The sequence below is a fragment of the Chiroxiphia lanceolata genome, chromosome 1 (genome assembly GCF_009829145.1).
Source record: "Chiroxiphia lanceolata isolate bChiLan1 chromosome 1, bChiLan1.pri, whole genome shotgun sequence".
NCBI classification, from domain to species: domain Eukaryota; kingdom Metazoa; phylum Chordata; class Aves; order Passeriformes; family Pipridae; genus Chiroxiphia; species Chiroxiphia lanceolata.
Window position 1 is genome coordinate 108,134,409 of NC_045637.1, and position 27,203 is coordinate 108,161,611.

General features: G+C 38.2%; 1 protein-coding gene across 6 annotated transcripts; it reads left to right on the plus strand.

Annotated features, from left to right (window-relative positions):
- Nucleotides 1-4,482: 4,482 nt before the first annotated feature.
- HERPUD2 (HERPUD family member 2) lies at nt 4,483-27,203 on the plus strand. 6 transcript variants are annotated; one of them, XM_032691230.1, is made up of 9 exons: nt 4,490-4,953; nt 10,523-10,600; nt 13,771-13,884; nt 15,943-16,100; nt 21,760-21,882; nt 22,194-22,517; nt 23,726-23,813; nt 24,146-24,295; nt 27,085-27,203. In XM_032691230.1, the coding sequence occupies exons 1-9, from the start codon at nt 4,807-4,809 to the stop codon at nt 27,097-27,099; spliced, it is 1,197 nt and encodes a 398-aa protein (XP_032547121.1). In that variant the 5' UTR covers nt 4,490-4,806; the 3' UTR covers nt 27,100-27,203. The 6 variants fall into 6 exon arrangements, with proteins under 6 accessions (XP_032547110.1, XP_032547121.1, XP_032547131.1 ...); XM_032691211.1 differs by having other exon boundaries at nt 4,491-4,953; nt 23,699-23,813; XM_032691219.1 differs by lacking the exon at nt 27,085-27,203 and having other exon boundaries at nt 4,483-4,953; nt 23,699-23,813; nt 24,146-25,160.

Below are 27,203 nucleotides of genomic sequence, written 5' to 3' on the forward strand. Positions count from 1 at the left end.
TGTTTGCTTACAGAAATATCAGAAATAACACTGACAAATTGTATACTTCTTGTTGAAAGACGTAGTCAAACCTGTTTATCAGTACTGTTAATACGGCAACAAAAAGGCTTCCGAAGACATTTTTCCTGACGGAAATCTATTATGGAAATTCCCATAGTACTGTTGTGAATTAGCAATATTTCTGTTACTGAAGGGATGATACACACTTCCAGAGTGAGAAAACCCATGTGAACGTGACCTTTCCCTTAGTTTTCTTAAGGAATAAACCTCTCTGGCTTCATGTATACAACTGAAGGAAGCACAAACAGCACAAAACCACTCTTTCTTCCAAATACATCAAGTTTTCCAGATCATTAATTGAAATGTAAATTCTGTGATTTACAAGAAAAAATCTTGGCAAGGAGTGAAATACTGATTTTCTCAAAGTCATTTGTTCTAAAGAAGTAATGTGGGAATCCGTGTGATTGTTTCATGGTAAGGCACAGTTTTTAAAAAATCTCAGAGAGAACTGATGTGTCTGAGCACACAGATTCTCAAGTTCTTTCTGGTTGTCATCCCACGTACAGGTCAGTCATTTCACATGACCTCAACTATTAGTATAAATAACAGAAGAGGTTGAATTTGTTGGTTGCAACTCAGCTTGTAGCTGCTGTGATTTTACTTTGTGTTACAGCGCCTAAGCTATCCCCTGCTGGCTTCTGCAGAGGAATGAAAGAAAGAAATGTTCCAGAGTTTTTAGACCGTACACTCACTATCTTTTCAGAAGATAAATAAATAAAATAATTAATTATTTAATCGAGAAACAGAGATGATATTTTACTACCAATAACTTGAGATTTTGATCTATTCCAGCTTGATAAATGGATATCAGCATAGACTAGAATCATAGAATCATAGAATATCCCAAGTTGGAAAGGACCCACAAGGATCACTGAAGTTCAACTGGCCCTGCACAGCACAACTCTAGGAATCACACCACGTGCCTGACAGTGTTGTCCAAATGCTTCTTGAACTCTGTCAGGCTTGGTGCTGTGATCACTTTCCCGGAGAGCCTGTTCCAGTGGCCAACCAGGTGGTTGCCCAACCTCCACCTCTCCTGGCACAGCTTCATACCATTCCCTCAGATCCTGTCACTGGTCACCAGAGAGAAGAGATCAGTGCCTGCCCTCCACTTCCCCTTGTGAAGAAGCTGCTGACTGTGATGAGGTCTCCCCTCAGTCTCCTCCAGACTCAACAAGCCAAGTGAACTCAGCTGCTCCTTAGGTGAAGTCCCCTCTAGACCCATCACCATCTTCATTGCCATCCTCTGGATGCTCTCTATTCACTTAATCATATAGTGTATCTTCTGTGCCTAACTTACTTAAGAACCTAGAAACATAGGATCTCATATGACCTGAATTTTTCCTTGGATAGTCTAATGACTGTATAAGAAGCCCCAACTCTCACTTTAGGTACCTGTTTTATTAATTTCAAGAGTCAGAAGATGATTCCTCAGTCTTTCATAATTTTAATGCATGAATTCCTTTATTTAAAAAAATAATTTTTTTGGCATTCTTAAAAATGATTTGCCACAATTTTTCTTCTGAACTACAGAGATGTCACAGATGATACAAGTATGCAAAAAGATTTCAGTGGATATGTCAAGGTATGTCAAGCCAGACAGGTATTAAGAATAACAACATAATTTCTTGCATGTTAAAATATCAAATGGACTCTTGGCGTGATACGATACTTCACAGTGTATATTCATAAGACATTTGTGCCCCCATGACAGAGAGGTTGGAACTAGGTGATCTATAAGGTCCCAACCCAAACCATTCTATGATTCTATGATTTTCTGGAACATAAATTAATGTCAAACTATTTTTACAAGGTTCTAAGTTTTAGTCCTAAACTGAGATTGTTGCAAGTGTCGTTCTGACTCCTGAGGGCCTGTGTAGAGTGCAGGGATCTGCCTACAGAACTGGCACAACATGCAGCTTCTAAAATGCCACCACAGAAAAGGTCTTACTGTTCTTAGTTTGTAACTCAGGAGATTTATTTGTCATCTCGAGTCTGAGGTTTTGTATACTAGTTAAAGTGTGTGTTATAGAAATCCTATGTGTGACTGTCAAATTGTCAAGCAATAAGACTGCAACCATCCTGAATGCAAAATTTAAAACATACTGTTTGCATATTAATCCTTCCAAGGGCTCGTGATCAGCTAGCTGATCCATTTTGGTGTATCGCCTTATGTACAGGTATTTGCCTAGTGCTTGGAAATTGTAGTCTATTCTTGGAAATTCCCGGGAATTCCAAGTTACATACTCTGGAAGTGACAGCATGTTCAGAATTTCAAGTGCAAACAATTGTTCTTATATAACATGGGAAACTGGTATGAGCACATCCAATATTGCAGCTGAAGTTGCTGTCAAGTACCAGCCATCCACTTTTACAATTTGATAAGACATCTCAAGAATAACAGGTGCTGTAGGAACAGAGAGGTCTCATGCTCCATCTCAAACACAAAGTTTGCAAAGGAGTGGTTGTAGAAGAAAGTAATTATAAATCAATAAACATAAAAATTAAGACCTCTCTGTTTTTGCTAATTCTCACATTAGCTGTTGTCCATATTCAGGTTTTATTTTAAAGGGAGAATTAGGTCTTGGGTGCTAATGATATTCTTTCAGGCTCCTTTTTTATCTTTCCCTTCAGAATTTTGAGCTCCTTACAGTCCTGTCTTTATTAGCAAAATTCTCCATGCCTCACTTCAGCTTCATGAAAAATCTGATTCTTTGGCATTAAAGGGACACTATCTACTGGAAAAATCAGACCTGTCTGAAACTCTTGTGCCTTCTGTAGTTACATATAGCATTCAAAGACAGAAGGAAATATAAGGAAAGCACTGTTTGTTTGCTCAAGAGACAATTATTTTTTATAGTCATTTTCTTGTTTTTATTGAGTTAATGAGGCCAACTTTTATTGCAGACATCTTTAGTAGAAGTCTCATGCACTGAACTTTTCCCTTATTCATTGTCATTTTATCCATCAACTTTGAAGGTCATCCCTTAAAGTATTTTTTTCCCAGAAACTGAAAAATCATGTAAGATGATTAAATTTTTGCAGTGCTCACCTGGAAATGCAGAAACATATTTTATGGTTTTAGACAGAACTCTTGAGAACCATTAGCAGTCCATACTGGGACAAGTGTTGTTTAACATCTCCATTAATGGCATAGACAGAGGGATCGAGTGCCCCTCAGCAAGTTTGCAGAAGTCACCAAGCTGAGTGGCGCTGGGATGCCATCCAGAGGGACCTGGACAAGCTTGAGAAGTGGGCCTATGGGAATCTCATGAGGTTTAACAAGACCAAGTCAAAGGTGCTGCACCTGGGTTAAGGCAACCCTTGTTATCAACGCACTCTAGGGAATGAGCAGATCTAGAGCAGCCCTGCCAAGAAAATGGTGCTGGTGGATGAGAAGCTGGACATGAGCCAGAAATGTGTGCTCACAGCCAGAAAGCCAATTTTGTCCTGGGCTGCATTGACAGCAACATGGCCAGCAGGTGAGGGAGTGATTCTGCCCCTCTACTCTGCTCTGATGAGAGCCCACCTGGAGTGCTGCATCCAACTGCATCCTCAGCACAGGAAGGACTTATGGGAGAGAGTCCAGATCACCAAGATGATTAGAGGGATGGAGCACCTCTCCTATAAGGAAAGGTAAAAAGAACTGGATTTTTTCAGCCTGGAGAAGGCTTCAGGGTGACCTAGCTGTGGCCTTCCAGTATCTGAAGGGAGCTTACAAGACAGATGGCGGACATGGAGTGACAGGACAAGGGGGAATGTCTTTAAACTGAAAGAGAGGAGGTTTAGGTTAGGAATAAGGAAGAAATTCTTCCTTATGAAGGTGTTGAGACACTGGCCCAGGTTGCCCAGAGAAGTTGTGGATGCCCCATCTCTGGCAGCGTTCAAGGACAGGCTGGATGGGGCTCTGCGCAACCTGGTCTAGTGGAAAGCAACACTGCCCTTGGCAGGGAGGTTGGAACTAGATGATCCTTAAGGTTCTTTCCAACCCAAACCATCCTGTTATTTTGTGATTCTGTGTGATTTTATGGCCTCCATTCCGGCCGTAAAATAGCATTTCCTGACCTCACAAGGATATTTGGGGTAAATATAGAGAGGCGTTCCCACGCAGCGGCGACGGAGGCAAGACACACAAGCAACAAAGCCTTAATTCCGCTGCTAAGAAGCCTTTAAGCTTCCAGTCCTTGAGAACTCGCGAATGAACGTATCTAGCCGCGCAGCCGCCGGACACCCGCACCTTCCACCGGGGGCCTCCGCCTACGGCCGCAAACCGCCGGGCAGCCAAACACAATCCCCCGGGCAGCCAAACACAACCCCCGCCGCCATTGCGTCACCCCTCGCCCCCGCCCGGCCCGCGGGCGCCCCCCCGTGCCGGTCGGAGGCAGCGGCGGAGGGCGGGGGGACGCGGCGGCGGCGGCACTTCCGGCCTCCATTTTACGCGGACGGCGGCGGCCGGAGGCCGAGGCGGTGTTGCGGGTAGAGGGGGTTTGGCTCGGGCGGACGCGTTCCGGGTGCTGCGCTGTTTCCCCTCGCTCTTCCCTCTGCCGGGGTGGGGGGCGAGGGTGCGGTCCCCTGTGGCGGCGGTTCCCGGGGCGCCGGCACGAGAATGGACTCCCGCGGCTCCCCCGGGAAGTTCGCTCCCGGCCGCTGAACCCGCCCGCGGCCCCCCGAGAGGTTCGAGCGGCTCCGTGTTCCCGGGGAGGAGGAGAGCGGAGCAAGGGCCACCCTTCTTTCCCCGCGGGCAGCATGGACCAGAGCGTCGTGGAGCACCCGGTGACCCTCATCATCAAGGCCCCCAACCAGAAATACACCGATCAGACTATCAGCTGCTTTCTGGAGTGGACTGTGGGCAAGCTGAAGACTCACCTCTCCAAGGTGTACCCCAGCAAGCCGGTGAGTTGTTGGCCAGCCCTTTACCCTCGCCTTGTCCGTAAAGCTGGGGCTGCCGTAACTTGGTCGCTCAAGACTTCTTTTGGACCCTGCGAAATAAGTAAACAAGAGTCCTGCTGCTGAAGAGTGACCTGCGTGAAGGCAGTGGCTGGCCCTCCTCTGCTTTCAGGGAAGTTGGCAATATAATAGTGACTTCTCTTCTACACGGTGTGAGAAGATCGCAGTGTAGCATCCTGAAAGGCAGTATCGCTAAAGATGCTTCCCAGTGCTTCTTATAGCTTTTTGGGGAACTGGGATTTAGGTGTCTCAGTTAACTGAATTTAAGAGTATTTGTAAATGTAAGAGTGCTACCTAAAGTAATTACAGTATAAGTGATATACCTAAGGTTAACACCATCTAGTGAATTCACTGAGGTGTGGAGTAGATGTTTATTAATAATATTACTTGAAACATGCAGCTGAACAACCTCTGGATTTATTTCCTTATCTTTCTCTCTTTGAAAAGCCATTTTTCTTGAGGTTGTGCTGAAAATTCTCTGCACAAGTGTTTTACAAATATGTGCGACAGCTTTTTTTTGTTTCTGAGGATAATATGGTTTATCTGTGAATTTTTTAAAATTCTGTATTTGGCAATTAAGAAGAGGCTGTGAAAAAAAAAACAACATAGGTAATAGTAGATAATACTGTACCTGTTTAGAATGGCAGTCATGCAGAACGGTGTATTTAAAAATTTGTTCCAGTATAAAGTGTCTTTGCCTCTACACTGCAGTAGCATGTGGGGCCTAGACTTTGTTATAGAAAACATCAGAAAAAGGTTTAATTTATGTTGGAAGTTATTAGTATTCACCTCGTTCAACAGAAGAATTTTTTTTTTTTACGGGGGAAGGTAAAATTGTAGCTTTGGGTCTCAAAGAGGGTTTTTGCTTTTGGAGAAAGAAGAAAAGCAGTCAACAACTTGGGCTGTGTCACTGCTGCATTGAAATGTCTTAAGCAGTTTTGAGAGTTTGTGGATATAGTTATTGCTGTAAGTAATTCTCTACTGAGAAAGCCTGTCTGCTGTGAAAAACAAATATATGACTCCAGCTGATTGCTGCCTCTTCCTCCTCACAAGAATCTCCTCCAGTGACATGTTTGTGCTTTAACACTAGTTTTCTAACTCATCTATGATCTTGATAAACTGAGCTCCTGAAAGGAAGGATCCTTAATGAACAAGAGGTTTTCATGTTGCATGTAGACTTTGAACAGTAGTATAATATTAAATTTCAGTTTCCTGAAACATCTTTCTTCTGTTGAAAATATATTTCTCAACATACCTCTCATTATTAAGTGACTAGTTCAGAATCCCCAAAATTTTTCTAGGTTTAAAGAATGGTGAGTTTCTGTAGTGAGAATTATCTCAGTAGTTCCAATTTATTTTGGATTTGCTGTACTTCCATTTAAACTAATAACTGAACACAGTGTCTTTATTTCATGGAACCTTTCAAAGTAATAACATGGGAGAGGAGAAGGTTGTTTAATAGGATGGCTCCTATCTATAGTAAAATCAAAAAGTGTATTTTTGGCTTGATATGCTCTTGATGTTGAGTGCTACTGCTTTTTTCAAAATCCTTTAAATCTTTGTGCTTTTAGGAGCTCCCTCACCCCACCCCTTTTTTTTATTCCTTTTAAACTAGATCAGTGTCAAAATCTTGTTGATCAGATTTCTGTGTTCCCTGATTATGATAGGTCCTGGAAATAACTTCTGTTACAATGCTATTTTAGGCAGAGTACATCAGAACACACTCTATGGAGGTCTTGCTGTGTTCTTGAAGTTAAGGGTGTAAAATAGAAATCAGTTGCTGTCACTGCTGTATGTTGTGTTTCAAGTTTTCAGTGTGACTTGAACTTCATTCTCGTTATGTGCCTCTGTAAATTAGTCAGTAAACTGATGGTAACTGTAAGTGTCCTAATTAAATTTACAATTTATTAAGAGTATATCTTCAGAAAGTGAGGTGGTTAAAATAGGCAAATCAGAAGTTAGGCCTTGAGGCAGTGTTGTTTGTGATTTTTTTTCTGGATTAATTTGTGTAAATGACTGGCCTAAATACATAAAAATTTCAAATGTAGTCACATTTAGACTGGTTTAGTTGTTATTAAAGTTGGTATACTTTGCAAAGTAATTTAATAAGCTAAATAGCTTCAAAATGGTATTAAATTAGTTTATGAGTCCGTACTAAGATTCACATTCGTCAATACTTTTGCTTCCTGATTGGACCAGTTTTTCAGAGGTAGAGCACTGCAGTTATAAAGCCCCTAAATGAAATGTTTATGTAAAATAACATAAGGTGGTTGTAAAATCAGCCTGTGTGTCTCAGTCTGGCAGATCACTGCACCTTCAGTGCATTAACTGCTGCATCAATTACAGCTGTAAACTAATTTAAAGCTGCTGTTTCTCATTTCCTGTAGTAGCTGTCATCTAGCATATACTTTGCCTTCGGTTTTAACCAGATGTGGTTGTTTGGAATTTTATTTCCGATGGAAGAATGGGAGAGAGGCTGAGTGAACCAAAATAACACGTAGCTGAAGCAGTATGAAGCAGTATAGCTCAAGGATGGCCTGTGTTCCTGAAAGGACATTGCTAACTTAGCTTAGGTTTGGTGGTTGGTAATGTGCTGGGCATAGCTAATTTGGACTAAGCATTGGAAAGGAAAAGTGGAATTAAAAAGCACTGACTCTGGAATTCTTAGTTTTAAATACATTTTGGATTTTGAATTGCAAACTGTCTCCCATCTCACTCTAAACTTCAGGTTCTGGAAAAATTTTATCTGATGCCATGTGCTTGCTTCTGCAAAAGGGGCCACTGATTATGTATTCTGAAGTGTTTTTCCATCACAGTTCAGTGTTTGGGCTAGCAGTGAGCATGCTGCTCCTTGAAGCAGGAGGTGTGGTAGTGAAAACTCTTCTGGCAGAGGATGAGTTGAATACCTTTTCCATTTACTTTGGCATATATGTGAATTATTGTATTTTCACATTAATCACCTCTTCTTCCATCTGAATTTAAATGTTCCTCACTCCCTCCACATTTCAGAATTCCAGGATGGCTTTCACCCTGAGAATTGCAAGTGATAATCCTGTAGTGCTCACATAGGTATTTAAGTTATATGGAGAGGAGTAAGGCTTCATTTTCCCCCATTAAAGTCTTTGGCTTGATATGATTAACAGTACTCAATATGTGTTTAACCTTTTCTTTTTGTGGTTTTTGTAGGGAGCTGAAATGCATTACTGAAGGCTATGTAGTCAGCTTTGAGGGGTTGTTTTAATCTACCAGTTTCTCCTCTGTAAAGTATTCATATTTTAAAAGTTACTTGTATTTGTTTTTAGGAAGATGCTTCATTAGAAGAGGTTAAAGGGGGGCTTATACATAAGGTACTGAAGAGAAGAATTTGAATTTACTATGTAGAATGCTGTGTTATGAGTGGGACAGGCAAAAAACCATTCTATTCCTTGTTGGATGATTTAGAGTTTGAGCTGATTTTGTTGTTCTGTTTTGGTTGTTTTAAGCACTTCTCTCTTCTAATTAATCCACAGATAATCAGTCTCAGGACCAAGAAACAAGGATTCTTAGATTTTTCTTCTGACTGCACTGGTCATTCTAAAGCAACAAGTCTATAATTTTCAGGAAATTAAAGTTTTCTTTAATCTTGATGCTGAAAATTCTGTTTTTTGTTCTAAGAAGGTCTTTCCCAAATACAAAATGCAAGTGAACTTGCATTTTGTTAGCAGCTTGTTCCTGCTTGAAAGGAGCAATCAAAAAAGATATAGCTCAAAAGAAGTTAGTCTGACATGAGAGTTGGGCATTTTTTGTTGGTGTTTTAAATGTAAATGGAAATAATACAACACTGATGTTGAATTTATTGCACTCTTTTATCAATTTGCTGCAAATAACTAGTTCCCTTTGTTGTGAAACTTATAAAAATAGTGTCTTATGTCACTAATTGAAAATACAGAAAAAATGCAAACTAATATTGAAAATTATTCTTAAATAGAAGTGATAAACTGTTCTGTACAATATATGGCAGGTTATGAACTCACTTTTTAAAGATGGATTTAATCATTCATGGCTAGTATGAATTTGAGAAAAAAGTTAAATGCTACTCAGATTTACTGAGTAATAATTTTATAATTATTTGCTTTAAGTATCTCTTTTTTGTTCTAGTGATAAGACCATTTTTTCTAGGTAAAAAAACCCAGTTCCACAGCCTTCCTATATTCTGCTAAGTTACTGGGAATCTGTAGAGGGCTGTTGCAAGAAAAAAACAATATCAAAACTTCGGTGAAAGCTTCTTCTACTCGGAGAGATCTGGGTCTTAGTTATTTGTGTTTTCGTATTAGCAAGACAGACGAGTGGGCAGCAGAAGCCTGGGATAGAAGGAGAGGTGTAAGATGCAGTTTGCATGGTGGGGAAATTTTTCAAATATTTCGTGCTGATAATGCATGTCTGTTCCACTGATGTTAGGCTAGATTTCTGCATTTAGCATTTACCTGTGTTGGTGCTGTCTTTCAAGTGATAAATGCTACTGAATTCATTTAAAGTGCAAGCAGTAGTTAAACTGAACTGGTCTGATGATTGGATTACCTTTAAAATTCTTTCAAACTTGGCGAATATTTGGGGGCTTTTTTTTTTTTTTTTAGCTGTATATTCACATAGTTACAGCATTTTAATGACCCACTAGTGTGAAGACTATTTACAACTTTTTTTGACAGCGTGAACTGAATTGAGTGGGATTGAGGTTTTCCTTTGTTTTGTTTAACGACATAAGCTGCTTGCTTTGGTGTACTGGACATCTCACTGTAGATAGTTGCCCTGAATGTTTCCTTTTAAAAATCATTTTGTCACTGAACTGTTCTACAGAATAGAGATGAAGTTCATACCATGTGAATAGCATATCACTCATTAAAAAAAAAAAAAAAAAAAGAAATCTTTGTTTACTACACTAAGTTATTTTAAGCTGTGAAACTGTAAGAATAGCAAAAAATGGTTACCGTAGTTGGAAGGCTACCTTAAAAAAATGCTTTTGCTGCTTCATGGTTTTTTTTAATGCTTTCCTCCTTGTTTTCTCATAATGATTTTTTTTTCTTTGAGGGGGTGAGAATGGGGGCCAGGGCTAATAACAGAAATTCCTTGTCGAAAAAGATTGAAATTTGTGCTCTTTCATCATTCTACTAACTATTCTGGGGGTGTTTTTTCTTTTCTTTGCCCCAACCACTTGTCCATATATATTTTCAGAAAGTACCTGGAAACAGGAGCAGGGTAAAGAAAAATCGCTGAAAGAAATTTTGAATATACTTGTAAGTTTTCTAGATCAGGATATGCCATTGAGTGTTGTTAATTGTTATGACACTCTTGCTGAGTGCTCAATAGCAAAATTCTTTTTCAGCATTAATTTGGATTTGTGAAGCCTCTGAAATGTTTTTAAACCTCATTTTGGTGGTTGAACATCTAAGGGGTTTTCTCATCTGCAAATGTTATCTGCAGCTTTATACCTGTAGAGCAGCAAAAAAGCTAAATTCCTTTCTTTGTCCCCATCTCCTAGTCCACAAAGGATCAGAGACTGGTGTATTCTGGCAGACTGCTTCCTGATCATCTGCAGCTGAAAGATGTTCTCAGAAAAGTAAGCTTTATATCAACACCATATGATATTTGATCAAACCCCCTTTTTTTGGGAAATAGAAATTCAGATTTTTGCTGTTTAGCTTCAAATTTTCATTGTCCTATTGAGAAATGTAACTGTATAATGTTGATATGTTCTGGCAAATACATTTTGGGGTATCCCTTTTGCATAGGATTATGATACTTGTGGATTGAGGCATGCTTCTGATTAGTGGGAGAGCAAGTAGGCTGTGTAAGTCCCAAACAAGTGTTGTGTTGTATGTCACAGAACCATGGAATAGCATGGGTTGGAAGGGACACTTAGAGATCGTGTAGTTCCAACCTTACTGCCATGGGCAGGAGCACCTTCCACTAGAGCAGATTGCTCAGAGCTCCATCCAGCCTGGTCTTGACTTCTTTGGACAGTTACCACTGTCACATAAATGGAATAAAACAACATATTTTGTTGATTTGGGCCATAATTTAATTTCTTGTACAGACTTAAATCCAGAACTTACTTTAAGAATGGCACTTGTGTAAGCAAATTAATATATAATAATATAAATATGTAATAATAATATAAATATAAATATGTAATATATTAAATATGCAAACCCAGAATTCTAAATTCCTGAATGGCTTCTTGGGAAAGCTGTATGTCCTGTTTTTGATTGTCAGCTATTAACCATTCCTGATGATGTTTGAAAGTTTGTTGACTATTTTAATTTCTTTCTTTTTTTTATTCTGTTGGTTCCTATTGGAAAAAAAATAATTCTGTTAATTTAATTTTGGATTCTTCAGTCAACATTTAAATCCTAATCCTAAATACACATGGCGTCTCTGGTAGGAGATCTTGGCATACATGCACTTGGTTGTCAAACTGCTTCAGATAATTTGGAATGATGCTACCAAGTAATAGTGACTTCATTGAGTTGGTGAAGTTCTTAATTTTAATACTTAGTGTGGAGGAAAATCTCTGAAGGAGAATGGTGCTTTAGTGAAAGTGGGCAACTGAATTTCAGTATTAAGGATGGAGAAACACATGCAGAGGAATCTTCTGTGTTGCTTCTGAAGAGTTACACTGTTCTTACTTTATAATCTTTATTCTGAAATAGAATTTATTAAATGGGATTAAACTTCTTACCAAAAAATGGTTTCAGTTTTTTATGTATAGGTTTACTGGAAAACTGAAACTGGACTACTGCCAACCAGTATATGTCCTGTACCACTTTAAAGTTCAAGGAAATGCTTATATAACTTATCTCAAATCTTAGTTTTGCTTGTTAAGGAGAAAATGAAGTCTCAATCCTTTAAATTCACTTGGCCTGCTTGCAGCAGACTGGTTTTAGGAAACATGATTTCAAACTTTACTTATGTGCTAGAGGAGAAATTTTGTAACTAATGTCTTTTTTTCACTATGCAGGGGCTATGCTTAACTTTAAAGGCATTTTAGTAGTTGTATGCCTTGGGTTTAGTTAAAGAAGTTTAGTGAATTTGAAAACACAGCAGCCTTAAGCAGAAGTTAGAAATTTGTGTTGGAAGGAGTTTCTTGTGCTCAGGCTTTTAAGAACTTTTTGAAAAAAGGTATGATTACACAAATTCAATCTTATTCTCTGCCATATTCTTCCTACTGGATTAGCTATGAATTCCTAATATTATCTGAGGATTTACTAAATCTCTCAGTTTAGATTTGTGATACTTGCTCTTTGATACTGGCCAGTGTGATTTCACTGATATAAAATACCTTGAGGCTGGAAGTTATGGCACTCCCCGAGCATAGTGATGTCCAACACATTATGTACAAGTAGAAGTATATTGCAATAAACTGTCACATTCAATAAAACCATACACTGTAAGCTTACCAGTGATATGTCTAGCTTCCCTTGCCTTTCCCAAGGCATAAATTCATATCTAGGTAGAAGGTGACTAGATAGGTTAAAGGCTTTTGACGTGGTCAGAGTGCTGATCACCCGTGCCAGTGCTTTCTGATCCTTGCTTACTATCATGGACTGGTAAGAAATTACACTTAATGTAGTAGTGAGGCTGTGCTTGGGGTTAGGAACCAGTACATGTGGAGGAGTTTAAGTGACTGTGAGTGCATCAGCTATGCCAGCAGTAACACACAGTCGTGTATAAAAGCACTTTTTTAGTTTTCTTTATTTCTAGAGATTAAAACTTAAAAAGTGGGTAAATGGGTGTTATAACACTTTTTTTTTTATGGTTTTAAAAACCTTCTCCAAACACAGCATTTCTAAATGTCATCTTATGAAAAACAGCAGCTTGCCTGCACCATGCTGATTTCAGAAGAAGACAGAGGTATTTTGTTGCTTTTCTTGTTTAAAATTTGATTACTGAGAAAGCTGCAGTGTGCAATCTAAATACGCAATCGTAGCTGTTCTGTTGCCATGGCCATATAAGGGGGTGTTTTGGTACAGTGAAATAGCTTCAGATGGAAGTTGTTATGGCATCCATGTTGAGGGGTGAGCATATTCATGCAGAATTGGCATGGGCATGCTGACACGGCTTCAAGTGGTGCCACTCGTTTGCTTCCTCACTTTCAGATGTTTAGGAATACTCTAGCCCTGTGTAGCACTTTTGAATAGCATTCCCTGAGTGTGGAATATCTACAGGGGCTTTCATTTGGGTGTCTTCAGGTTAGGCTTGAGCCAAGCTTAGACAGGAGAGAGGTGAAGGCAGTGGCTGGTACGTTTTTCTTATCTTGGTTTGCTTGTGGAACTCCAGCACCTACATTTTTCATGTACCCTTATGTTGTTATTGAATAACACTCTTCATTAGATCTCAGAACAAATGTAAGTGTTCTTAACTTTGGGGAAACTGAGCCCTGTAGAAGATTTGAAATTTTTCCAAAATACAAGTTAAAGCTTGTGATATACTTCCTCATGTGTCTCCCAGGGTTCTTCCATTGGTTCTGCTATACTGCAGTTCTAGGAAAAACTGGGGTGTTAAAATGTTCTTTATGTTGTTGTGGACAGCTGCCAAGCAGACATTAGCTGTGAAACAGTAGGATTCTCTTGTGCTAGGCTGAAGTGTTGCTGTATGGTCTCTCTGTTTTGTATAATGTTTCTTTAGTGTTTGCAAATGCAACTTTGAAAGTGGATTTCTAAGGACAGTATTTGCTTGTAAATTTCTCAAATATTGTTGCTTTAGCTTTTCAATTTCTTTAATTTTTAGCAAGATGAGTATCATATGGTTCATCTGGTATGTACTTCCCGGACACCCCCAAGTTCTCCAAAACCCAGCACCAGTAGAGAAGGTCACGGAGCTTCAACCTCCAGCAGTAGCTCAGTGAGTTTTTTGTCATGCACAGGACATGAATGTCTTCTGTGCTAAGGAAACTTTCCATTAATTTCTCTTGTAACTTTTTATATTTGACTATAAAATACTGTGTTGAAAGTAGAGCATGCCATATGAATTTGCACAGACTTGATCATTTAAGGGCATAATTTTATTTAAACAGATATGACCCTTTTTTCACATAGTAATACAATTATGCTTATTAGATGATAAAGCACTACTTTTTCTAAGCTGTTCTTTCATTTTAACACTATATTAAAAAGTACATTTTCCTTTCTCTCTGAATCCCTGTCTTTGGCAGAAATTGTGCTGTGTATTCAGAATTTTAGAAAAACTTAAGTTCAGATTTATTTTGTGGAAATTTGTACTACTGAAGAGAGACCAGTGGTACAACCCTTGTTGTGAGGTACAGGTGAAACTTGGCCGGGGTTTATTGACAGGAAATGGTCAGTACTTATGCATGAGCTTCGAGGTAGTCATAGTATCTGTGAGACAGTGAGAAGTCGAAAATGTTCTTAACACTTTTGTTAGTCAAGCTGTTAACAGAACACATTTTTTGACTATGGTTTGAGCCTTGCCCTCTTCACACCCTCCAAAAATGATGATGATCTTTGTTTGTATTGTGTTTTAAGTGCAGTTAAGGTTTCTTTTTGTTGTTGACTTGGTAGTCATTACTGTAATTCTTGAGTTTTTCCAGAGTTGGCAGTAGCACTAAGCAACCCTTGAAGGTTAGTCAGAAAGGGATGTGTACAATACCATTGCAGGTACTTTTCATCAGAGGTGTGTTGATTGTCAGCAAACGGAAAATACCCTTCAGTAATAAGCTGTCTGTCTTCATTGTGCTATTGATAGGGTACTGTATCAGACTGCTGTGTGACAGTCAGAAACACAAGCAGTTTAAGCAATGGTAGAGAGGGGACAGTGGTTAAAACATCTTTTCAAAGGCTGTATTTATATCTGTTTGCAAGCAGGACTCGGGGCCTCCTTTGTGATTGTTTCATTGCTATGTAGATCAGTTGGAAATGTTGAATTTGAATGACTGTATTAATGCCTGCTAAAAGCAGGCAAGTATGCACAGTGTTAGGTTCATAATACTTTGAAGGAAACAGCCTAAATCCAAAGCTTGAATGGCTCTTGTCCTTTCCTTTGTTTTTCATTTTTACTCCCCCTCCCACTGTCTAGTGGTAAACTTTTCTTGTTTTCCTTTATAGGGCAAATGTGATATGGATGTCTTAAGTAATTGCACCTCCTCACTTCCTGAGGTGTCAAAGTTGAAGATTTTCTACTGAGTAAACATTGCAGTAATTCTTAGCAACAGGATTTGAGGCTTATTAAAACTGAAATAATGCATCTCAGTGGCCAAATTGTAGTCTTGTTATGGTGACAAACAATTTAGGAGCCAGCTGTTGTTCTGCTTCCAGAGTTAAGTATTGATTCTTGGAAAGTATTGAAGATCTGACACACTAGTTTTAGGTGTGTTTTGGGAGCCTCAGTATTTCTATAATAACTATAGAATGCTAATAGCTGCTTCCCTATTAGCATTGGCATCCCTCTTCCAGCAGAGTACAGCAATTTGGATTGGGCAGGTGGCACAGTGAAGAGGATGAAGAGTAGAAGGGGTAACTGAAGACAAGGATAGAGGAATGGTATTTAAGTCACTGCTGGCACTGTTGTCTCTCAGTGTAAAGTCATATCCTGAGGTTGTAGTTAGTGCTGTTAATGATAGGCACTAGAATTTTTGTTGCTGCTAAATATTCTTTCAGTTAAGTTTTAATTTGCCTCAGCTTTTTGAAACTAGGATTCTCAGCAACTTGTGGTTTTCTCTGTAACCTATCAGGTGTTGAGCCTTTCTGAAAGCTTTTTTTTTTTTTTAATATGTGCCCTAAGGCTTGTCAGAACTGATAAACCCCCAGATGACTTGCTGGTGCTTATATTCTCAATAAAACTTGCAACAAAACATTAAAGCAAATAGTTTTTTTAAGACACAGTAGTAAATCTTGGTAACTGTGGCAAAAAGATCCACAACCTCAATTTTATTTTATTTTCAAGAATTTAGACCGTTCTGGATCAACTGCTGCCTCACCCACAAACCAAGAAGCTTCATCTACATCTTTGAACACTAGTGCAGATGGAGTGAGGCATCGTAATCTTCCACAAGCACAAAGCAATCCCACACCGAGCCACCAGTTCCCTTATTTAATGCAAGGGTAAGTGAGACTGGAGCAATCCTCAACTCTTTGATACTCTTTAAAGTACTTCAAATGTTCAGTTGCAGTTGGGTTTCTTTCAGTCTGCAAAATGATTTGGCTGTTTCATCTTGAAGCATAAGTCACATTAGAAACATTTTTTTCATATGAAAATAAGTGGTTTTAGCCAGGAGTCAGTCAAAGAAGTGTCCTTGGTGCTCCCTTTCAGGCTGCTTTTTTGTTTTTTCTTCATGCTGTTTGCCCTCAACTTTACGTGGACAGAAGTGCAGCTTTAATTTATCTAGTGGATGTAGTTAATAATGTAACTGATAAAATTATTGCTTCTGGTTGTTTTTTTCTGTCCTTTATTCTAATAGTCAACACTAAATTCTTACTGGAATATCATGGTTCTTAGTTTTTGACATGTAAGAGATGTAATTCTTCACTCTTTTCATATTGGATTCAACTGTGGAAATGATCTGCGGGTGTTTTGAGTACGTGTTAAGTGCTTGTGTATCTACAATGGCATGTTTTAAGTATTTTCATGCATACCAATGAAATGTAATCAGTGTACATTTGCAGATCAGATCTATTATTACATAACTACCAAAATTCTGTTGTTTGTTTTGCACTTAAAAAGCAGCTTTACTAATTTTTACCTATATGGTCTTTGCAGCTGCTTAAACATGTTGTTTTCTTTCAAGAGGAAAACAGGAGGATAGTGCATTCTGAGATGATACCTGTCATTTCCTCAGGGAGCACTTTCAAGTTTTCTTTCTAACAGGGGTGTTCTCTCAGTACTGTAATAGGTTCTAGAAACTTATTTGAATGTTGAAACAAAAAACCACCAAGCTATGAACCTGCTAATAGTAACAAGTGTTTCTGTTGCTGGAAAGAAAGCAGATATCAAGAACTGTTGAAAGTTTACTTAATTTCAGTCCAATTTGCAAGCTCTAATTAGAGTTAATTTGGACTTTACTACTCTTGATAGTTTTCATCCTGCATTCCTTCAAGTTTTTTTTTATTTTCTTACCTGAAATATCCTTTCTGCTGGGAAGAAATAGTATTTGCAGTGGGTGGAGCACTTACGTTATTCTGACCATGTACATCTTGTGGTCATACAGAAGTGGTCATACCTGGCTTAATGTCCAACCTAGGTGAGACCAGAGGTTGACTGTGAAGGCTGCTGTTTGGTGTAATGTATATTAATTAATTCTGGAAGCAATTTATTATGTGTTGTGTAAATGACTAATCTGTAAAAAAGTTTTTAATGTTTTTCTGATTAGCTTTTCTCATGGATGTACTTGAGTTTTTGTCATGCATCATGGTTATCTGAATAGGGTGTGAACTTCAAAAAGGCAACAGAACCATTGTTAAGTCTTTGGGCTGAAATAATTAAAATACAGTGGGATGTGTCAGTTTGGAAGACACTGCTGCCTTTGAAAGAAAGAGTAATTTAAAAGTCACTTAAAAATGACTTGCTATGTCTAGCATGTAATGTGAGTTGAGAGGAGTGGATCTGTAGATGGAAAGAGATGCTGAGAACCTGACATCAACTGCACATATTTCAGGGGTTTCGGTCTTATTTGTACTGTCTCTAGCTTGGTTACCTGGAATAGGGTCCTGTTTGTGGCTGAGGTGCATTAGTAGTGCACCTAAATCACATCTTTTGTTGGTTTTTTGTAATCCACGAGGAATCTAGATGGTGATCCAAGAGCATTCTGTGGTGCAAACAGAATTGTAGTAAGAGGAAGTGATTCAAAGTTTTTAGGAGTGCATTCCAAGTCTTAACAGAAATGCCAAAATAAATGAGCCTTAAATAATCTTAGGCTTTTTTTTTTTTTTAAGTATTTTAATGGAATGCTATCAGAACTTAAAGTAGATATTTGTGGACTGCTGGGCACTGGCTCTGCTCAACTCCAAATAATCTTTGCCCAGTGCCTGCTGTAGTCTGCTTTCTTCTTGAAAAACCTCTTTTTTTTTTTTTTTTTTTTTTAATGCTTCAGTAATCTTCTCAGACACATCTGGTTTTGCTTTAGGGCATTGCTGCTTGTATTCCAGCAGTAAGAAATGCCCTCTTCTTTTAGCTGCTCTCTTTAACATCATTTAGGGCAATGAAATCTAGCTTTAATGTAATTTATACACAGATTGAGACTTGTTAGGAACAACGAAAATTCATAGCTGAAACTGGCATTGCTTTGTGTGTTTTCATGACCAAACACTTCAGTTCTAGCTGCATGATGAACTATAGGCACTAGTGATGGGGAAAGGTCTCCAGGTGTTTGAAAATATATGTGAGGGTCAGTTTTTTTGAGCATTTTGCAATGCTTCCATTAGTAAACTGATTTTTACAAATAAGTAACATGAACATTAAGTGATTAATTAATGGTTTTGATGGTTTTTCAGTTCCTGGCACGAAACCTCAGTGTGTAAGTTGAATAACCTTTGGGAAGATAGCATTTAATTCAGATTGTTTAAATATTACAGAGGAAACAATTTAAAACTTTCTTTTGCTTTTGAGCTTTTGCAAATGCTGTTTTCTAAAAATCTAAACTTGCGGTGGGGCGGGGCAAGTAGTTTATGTATCTGCCAAGTTAGTCTTCAGCTGAGGAGAGCAAGCACAGCATTGTCTGCTCTTGTTGATCAGGGCCCCTGCTGTGCTGTGCAGGTACAAACAGAACAGATGGCTGGGTCCTGAAACGGCTTGTGTTTCAGATTGGAGAGTACTTGGAAGCAGTAAACAGACAAGAAACATCAAGGCAGGGAGACTATTTGTCAAGTGTGGGTGGCCCCTCCAGTGAAATGTTTTCATAGTGTACACAGTGATGTTTGAAAGCAGATAACAAAATTACATGCTGACAGCATGCAGTATGTCGTAGCACATAAATACCTTGCTGCGTCAGTCACCTTTGCTCGCTGTATTTTTTTCTGAGTAGCAAATAACGTAGAGGAGGATATTGAAATAGTACTTGAAGTTGATATCCCAAGCTCATATGAGATGTCTGTGGGTCAAGGTTAAACAAACCCAGTTATTGTCAGTCATGCAGATGACAGAGGATGAGCTTTTGAGTCTGAATATAAAGTCTTATTTTCCACTAGTGGTAAGCAGTATATTCATGATGATCGTAGCTAATTAGTCTGACCTTACAGTCAAATTTAGTGCTGGTTAGCTCATTTTGGGTGTCTTGCATAGACCAAAAGAAATAATTCTGAGCTTTCTAGCCATCCTAAGGAACATGTGTCTTTTCAGAATATTCCAAAGCTATCTCTACCATTTGAACTGTTTTCTGGCTTGTCTGTTTTTCTGTTGTCCGCTCTGCTTTGTTGTCCAGTCTTTGAATGCCTGTACAAATCCGACAGGTCTTCTTTGCTCTTATGCTGTTGCTGCCACTCTTCTGAAATATTCTGCTTCCTACCTTTTTTTCCTTTTGGAAAAAGATAAGGAAAAAGTACATGCTACTTTCCTTTTTCTTTAAACAGCAAACTGGCTTGCTTTGCTGGGAAGAGCTTCTTCCTTTGGGGAGGTTCTTCTCACTGAAATATGTTAGACTGTTTGGAATTGTTTCTGAATTTCATAAGCTAACTTAATACCCTGACAACTGTAATAGCTGTATAATTGACAACATCTGCTTAATTTTGATTTTTGATGAGCAAACAAAATACTGCTGTGCTAGTTGTTCTAAGCCTGAAGCCTGTTGTAAACCAGTGTACTTTTGCTTAGTAAAGGAACCTGATCTTGGAGAACTTAAGTCTTGCTTTTCAAATAGACACATCTCCTAGAAAAGCTATTGGAAAGAAAAGGAAATTCCATAGCCCACCAAAATATTTGAATGTGAAAGAAAAGAACATGACATAACTCATCTTTTGTGGTTTCTCATGTTTTGAGTGGTTACTTAATCTACTATTAAGCTTTAGGACATCAAGAAAGCAACTTTTGAAAGAGTTTGGAAGAAAGGAGAGACTCAAATCTGGTAATATTTCTAAAAGATGTATCTGTGAGGGTGAGCTATTAGCCTGAGGCAGCTCAACTTTTGTCGAGCTCAACACAGCAGTTACAAAGAAGAACCCGAAAGTCTTTATCTGATGAGGAAAGGAATTGGCAAGTTGGGTAGCACTCCTTACTGGTGACTGAGCTGGCAGTGATACTGATATTCTACCTGCTTGAAACTGAGACACTGCTCAGTGGTTTGTCTCAGCATAGTACTTAATGACACCCATGCAGAATATTTGGATTATTTTCTCATTTTGAGAGTCAAGTGTTTTATGAATTTTGGAGGAATCTTATTTCTCAAAGTGATTGCCAGTTCTGGGGATAGAAAAACACATTCTTAAAGCTTGCAGCTGTAAATCATGATAAATGTTTTCCAGTAGCAGTTTGACAACTTTGCTGCTTCAACATGTTAATTATGCATAAATAAATAGCATCAGCAGGGCTGCCAGTTCACCCTTTCAATTTTTTAAACAAACCTAGAGTATTGCCTCTGATTATCTCAGTTTGTATTTGGTATCAGGAAAGTCATTTTGCTTGCTTCTTCCCCCACCACCGCTATTGTCAGAACAGGTTATAACTAAATACAAACATAGTAGTTTTAGCAGAGGTCATGGAGTTGCATGGCAGGCTCTTGTCCAGAATTACAGTGAAATGCTTGTTCATGCATAACATGGAAAAAAAAGATTTTAATGTCTTCCCCCATCTTTCTTTCTGGGCATGTCGTATATATCTGAATGCCTGGTAGACTAATGAATTCTCTTGGTGATATTTTTGCAGGGAGTGCCTTACTTAGGGAACAGGTGTAGTCTGCAGTACAATTACAGCAGTCTCAGCTTTTGCTACCTACAGTCTGAATAAACTTTTCTTCATGCTTTATACTCTCATGCTGTCCTGAAAGATGTCCTGGTTTGCTACAGTTCACTACATCAAAATCTTTTGGGAAAGAGTTGGAAATCTTGCCAAAACATGCTATGTGCTCTAGGAGGTAAGAGAGGCTTAAGAAGTCTAAAAGCAGACAAAACCAAACCTAAAACCTGCATACAGGAATTTTACCTCTTTTGCATGTGAACCAGAGCTAAACGCCCATAGGGAGGAGAATCACGTAATGCTTGGAGAATCACTATGCTCGAAGTATTCAAGGTGGGGGGAATATAAATCCTTTACAGTGCTCTTAGTTGCAGTCTTCAGAGCTGTATCTGAAAGATTAGTTTTTTGTCTTTGCTCATATTCATTTGTTCACATCTTTGATCACGGTAATATTTCAGGTGTTGCTTCTAAAAGAAAGCTGTAGAAGATAGTAAGTTTTCCCTTTACAGCTCCTGTAGCACCTTTAAGGATGACCCCTGAACTTAAAAGGAATTATAGGGAAGAATTTCTGCAGTTAACACAGTTCTTGAAATATTTTCAACATGGTTTTGTCCCAGGGATGCAGCTAGTGACAGACTAAGTACAATAGCATAAGTACTCTTTCTGTAGAAATAACTTTGCTTATTAATTTCTTTTATGAAAATATAGTGCTTTTTTGGGATGGGTTAGATGATCTCACTACATGTTGTTTGGGTGTTATTTCAGTGCATTGTTTTAGGGGGAAAAATGAGAGGAAAAATGCTACTTTGTTTTTTTAATAGTAGTGCATTTTATGGATGCAGCAATTTAGAGCTGAATATTTTTCTTTAAATCCTTCTCTAGCAATATAGGCAACCAGTTTCCAGGCCAAGGTGTTCCTACTGGATTTTCTCTGTATCCTTCATTCAGTCCCTTACAGATGATATGGTGGCAACAGATGTATGTACGTCAGTACTACATGCAATAGTAAGTCTGTATTATCTTAGTACTGAGTTACACTAATGAAAAAAATGTATTAAATGTTGTGTGCAGGATCAAAATGTCTGTTTATTTTGTCTGGGTCTGTCGTTTTACACTTAGTTTTGTCCAGCAAATTATGAAATCCAGCGTTGAATTGGAATTAATGTATTAGTAAGTAAAGATCTAAGGGAGAATGCAGTTTGTTTTGACATGTATTACATGTGAAACTTTGTTTTTACTAGTGTAGAAAAGAAGAATAGGCTTAGTAATTACAGTGCACGTTTTTTGACAAACCAGTTTTATGTTTAAAATTTTAGCCAAGCTGCTGTTTCAGCCCAAGTGACTTCCAGCACGGAGCCAGCAAGATCTGCAGTTGCCCAGGCTGTCAATTCGGAACGTGCTCCCGCAAATGAGCCCGCAGCAGTGCCAAATGTAGCTGTTCAGGAGAACAGGCCTGTAAACCCAAATGTTCAGATGAATGCACAGGGTGGCCCAGTAGTGAATGAAGAGGACTTCAATCGGGACTGGCTGGACTGGATGTACACGTTCTCTAGAGCAGCAATTCTTCTGAGCATTGTATACTTCTATTCTTCTTTCAGTCGATTTGTCATGGTAATGGGAGCCATGCTGCTGGTTTATTTGTGAGTACCACAGTTGAGTATAGCTGCAGATCTGAGATGTGGAGTACAGTGCTAAGGTATAATCCATTTAAAATTAAAAATTACCCACATGCAAAAGTTTAGACACTGCTCCTTTGTGATAGGGTGTGTCTGTTAAAAAGAAATTCAAACAAGTAGACAAACTGATACGAAGAAAGAAAGAAGTAATTCTCAAAACACTTTTACAGTGAATTGGATGCCACTTATACCTGAAACACAGTGCTCTTAAATGTTGGTGATATTAATAGGTCAGTATTGTAGAATTTTGGGATGAAAATTTAGAAAGGCTGAGAGTAGGGAAGTTCATCTACATCAAGCATATACTTGCGTAAACTTCTTGGATATGAAATGGCAGAGCTAAGCTCATGTAAATTTCAAAAATAACTTATGTGATCTGTGCAGTAAATTTTGTTAGGCAGAGTTAAAGTAGTGATACTGTAATGATGGGTACTAGATCTGGTAGAATTGCAGGGACTTAAAAAATTTTTGCAACATGTCATAAAGACCTAAGTGCACGCTCTGTTTCATGCACAAATATTAGTACTGTTGTCATCGCTTCCTTTTGCATATGAAAGTGCCTTAGTGATGTAAGTAGAAGTGGAAATCAACAATAATGCTTGATATTTTGGACTGATGTCATTCACTGAGGGTTTCCTTACATTGTAGTCTCAATCCTCACAAGGGCTGTTCTGTTTTTCTTACAGATACGATAGTTAAAATCAGAATGTAGACACTTGAAAACATGGTAAAGGCTTATTTAATTTACAATGGCAATGTGGTTCAAGCCTTAGCTGAAGTTTAAATTCTTTTTTCCACAGAAAATCAAATTTAAACTCTGAAAAATTAAGGCTGCCTTTGAAAATTTATATAACTTAAGTACTTAAAAATGGGGAGAATACCCAAAAAAAGTATTCTGCATATTTAATCACCTAATGGTACATTACTCCTCTTCTGGAACTGAGGGCTGTGAACCCCAAGACCCTTCTTAACTCAGACATTGAAGAATAACCATTCAATGTAAAAGTAAGAATTACAGAAAAATAGATGTAACTTCATTCATTCAAGAGTACTTAAAGAATTTACTGAAGTAGTTAGCTGTAGCAGAAAAATCTTTTTGTTCCTTTCAAAAGAGAGGTTTTCAACTGTTCCACTTTCTTACATAGACACCAAGCTGGATGGTTTCCCTTTAGGCAAGAGGGAGGCCAACAACAGGCAGCCAATAATGCAGAAGTGAACCGTGATGGGCAACATGCAAATAATCCTGATCTCGAAGAGATGGTGAGTAAGGGCAGACATGTCTTTTGAGACTCCTATATATTATACTGTAAAGTATATAACGCCTGCACAGAAAGTCAACTTTTATGAAATGGAGTTGATTAATCAGAAGGGTTTCAGCGTTGTCCTCAGGTTGTGCCTGCTGCCTAAATTCTGTATTTTTCAATTCTGGCAATTCCTGATTGTCTCTACTTCAGTCACAAACTTTCTTCGAGCTAGTTCCTTCAGGAGGTTGTTCTGAGAGAAGTCACTTAATATAGACAGATACTGCTGGTTACCTTGTGTCAGAATTCTGGAAAGAAGCAGTTGAATTGCTTCAATTTCTGTTTTTAAAGGAGCGACTTATGGATGATGGGATTGATGAAGACAGTGGAGAAGATGCAAGTGAAGATGGCAATACAGAGCAGCAGCCTGGATTCATGGCTTCTGCTTGGTCCTTTATCACAACCTTCTTCACATCACTCATCCCTGAAGGACCTCCACAGGTTGGCAATTAAAGTGGAAAAGGAACTGTGTCAGGCAGCCTCAGTAGCCATACGTAGAAGTGGAGCAGATTCTAGAGAGTGTTCTAAATACAGTGCAATTTCTGAAAATTTCTAATGTTATCTTTTTGATCATGGTGTACAAAAATGTGTATTTTTTTTTCTTTTGGCTTTCTCATGCATTGAATATTTTAAGCACAAGTGGACTACTAAATGCTTTCTTTATGATTCTTCTTTTTCTGAAGAATAAAATGTAAAGATATTGGTCTTCCATGTTTTACTTTAATTTCAAATAGGTGTTATACTGAGGCAAAGAGCTTGTACTTAATCTGCACCATTACCTCTTTAAAGAGCTGTTAAAAATACGAATGTTGACAGACCTTTCTAAGTGCTGTCTGTTTATCTGAATAATGTATCTCGTGTTAGTTTTATGCAGGGTGTGAATTCTTACATGGGATTTGAAACTTACATCATTCCTGAGAGAATGCTGTAAACAGGAGGATTGATTTGTTAATGGCATGTTGTATTCATGCCACAAACTACTAAGCCACTTCATTTAAAAGCTAAAAGCTTTTTCTTGAGGCTGTACTGAAGTTTGTTAAAGCTGGAGGTGTTTGACAGCTCTTCAAAGACAATTGACAGTGATGGGATAAACCTTAAATGTCTGATACATACAGTACTTTTTAAGGACAATATAGCTGCTCTGGGGTAAAACGTGTACATTAGGTTTTTTAATAAAAACTGTTATGGTAACTCTTGTGGATGTTTATATGCATATTTGAATGCAAATGGCTAAGTAGTACATCATTAAGGATGAGGATACGATCAATTGGAGAGTGGAATAAAGTTATCATGGTGGCATTACCAACACTGAGTAAAGTGATGTGTTTTTAGCACTGTCCGCACAGTTACGGGTATGATCTCAACAGCAGACTATCTGTTGTTAAACTTAATTAACCTAATTAAAACTGAGAAAAGGCAAATGGTACATGAGATACCACAATGTGATGTCAGGTTTTTGGTTGCTTTCTTTAGACTTTAATCGTAGTCAAAAAGGTACATTTGGTTTTGTTCCTAACTCTGAAGTTATCATGTACTATCTAACTTAAAAATGGCTGCAAAGCTTCTGTTATACTACAACTAAAGGAAATTCAATCCAACTTTCCAATTTCAGGGCAAAGTTCTTGAATAGGTCTGAACAAGTGAGAAATAGGGATTTATTTTGTGCTTATGTCAAACTGCTGAAACTGTGCAGCAAAATTTTAAACCCAAAGAAAACGTTTTAAGTTTTAGATTCTGAAACATCTGTCAGGATTTCTAGACCTTACTGAAAGCTGACTCAATTGGAAAAAAAAAGAAATTTGAACAATGGTTTTAAACTGTTTTAAGTTAAATAGAATGTTTTTTGAGTAAAAAAATATTTCTTACTTAAAAGTCTGTGAGAGGAGGAGAAATATAAATGTAAGTTTTATAAGCATCAATTATTTTATTTGCTGTATAGGCAACAATGATGAATTAGTCATGTTTAATTATGATGACTTCCTCCTGTTTTTGCTATGGAAAGCTAGTCTCAGTTTACATTCTTTGCTGCATAAACATAAAATGTGTAGACCTTGTCCATGATATGTTACCTTTTTAGTTTGTTGAGTGGGTCTAACTGGACTAGTATTTAAGGCTTGCTAAAAAAACTTAGATTTTTAAAGGAATGTGCACAGATGGCAGTCTTGGATGTCATAAGATGTATTTCTGGAATGCTTGGGAAGAAGTTTTGTCTGTTTGACCTGTGTGTTCTCCTTCCCGCTCTTACCGAAAGTACATTTTTCTTTTTGGCTTGGTATCTGTAACCTGAGCGGTTATGACCTACCAATATCTAGCTATTGACAGCCATTTGTTGCTTCTTATTGTCATTTTTTAGGTTTCTGTTTGTCTGCCATGCTGTAGGAAGCAATTGGTGGAAGCTATCTGTTGTTGACAGACTAGATTAAGAAAGCTGCTCTTATGGTGTTAGCCCTGGTTTGGTTAAAAAGTGTAGAATTGTTCCTATTCAGACAAGGATAAATGTGTTGACAGGTTTCACGAGGTTGAAATAGTGAAATGGGAGATCCTGGCAGTTTGGTTAGGTATTGAGGGAGATGTTCCAAGAGTTTTAACTGGAACACAGAGCTGGAGCAATGAGTTGAAGAGGCCAGACTTCCAGGAGAACATCTTAAGGTCATTGAACCTCCCGGCTTCCACAGCTTATCAAGATATGAGCAAGGGAAAGCAAAAATATGGTTATTGAGGAAAATCAGTGAGAAGTAACAATGAGATATGAAGTGTTACCAAAGAATTGGAGGCAGAGGAAAACTACTGGCAGGAGCAAAAATAAGAGAAGGTGTGATGATGAATAAATACAAAGCAAGCATTGAAAAGCAGATTGAGGTAAGAGAGGTGCACTTATCAGAAGAGGAAAAAACTTGATGAAAATGAGTCAGATCAAGTCTTTGTATGTATTTCTGAGCAATTTGCATATAGAGTTGATGGGAGAGAAATTAAACCCCTAGGAAAACAATTGCTTTTTTCTTAGTGTATCCTTGTAGAAACTGTTCCATAGCATAAAACACAATTATGTAGTACATGGTTCTAGGCAAAGCTACATTCTGAACTGTATCATGAACAAAAGGCATGAGGAGGAAGGCATTGTAGGATGTGCCCCAATATTGACATTCTGTCATGTATCTGTGCATCACCCACTTCTACAACTTTGAATACAGAAAAAGTGATTAAAATTAATTCTTTCCCTTACCTTGCAGGAAGACGTGATATGACAGATAACCTACATTTAGAGGAGTCCATGTATTTAATAGCAAGACTATGCCAACATGTGCAATGGCTTCATGATGTGTTAATAAAAAGACATGCCAGAAACAGA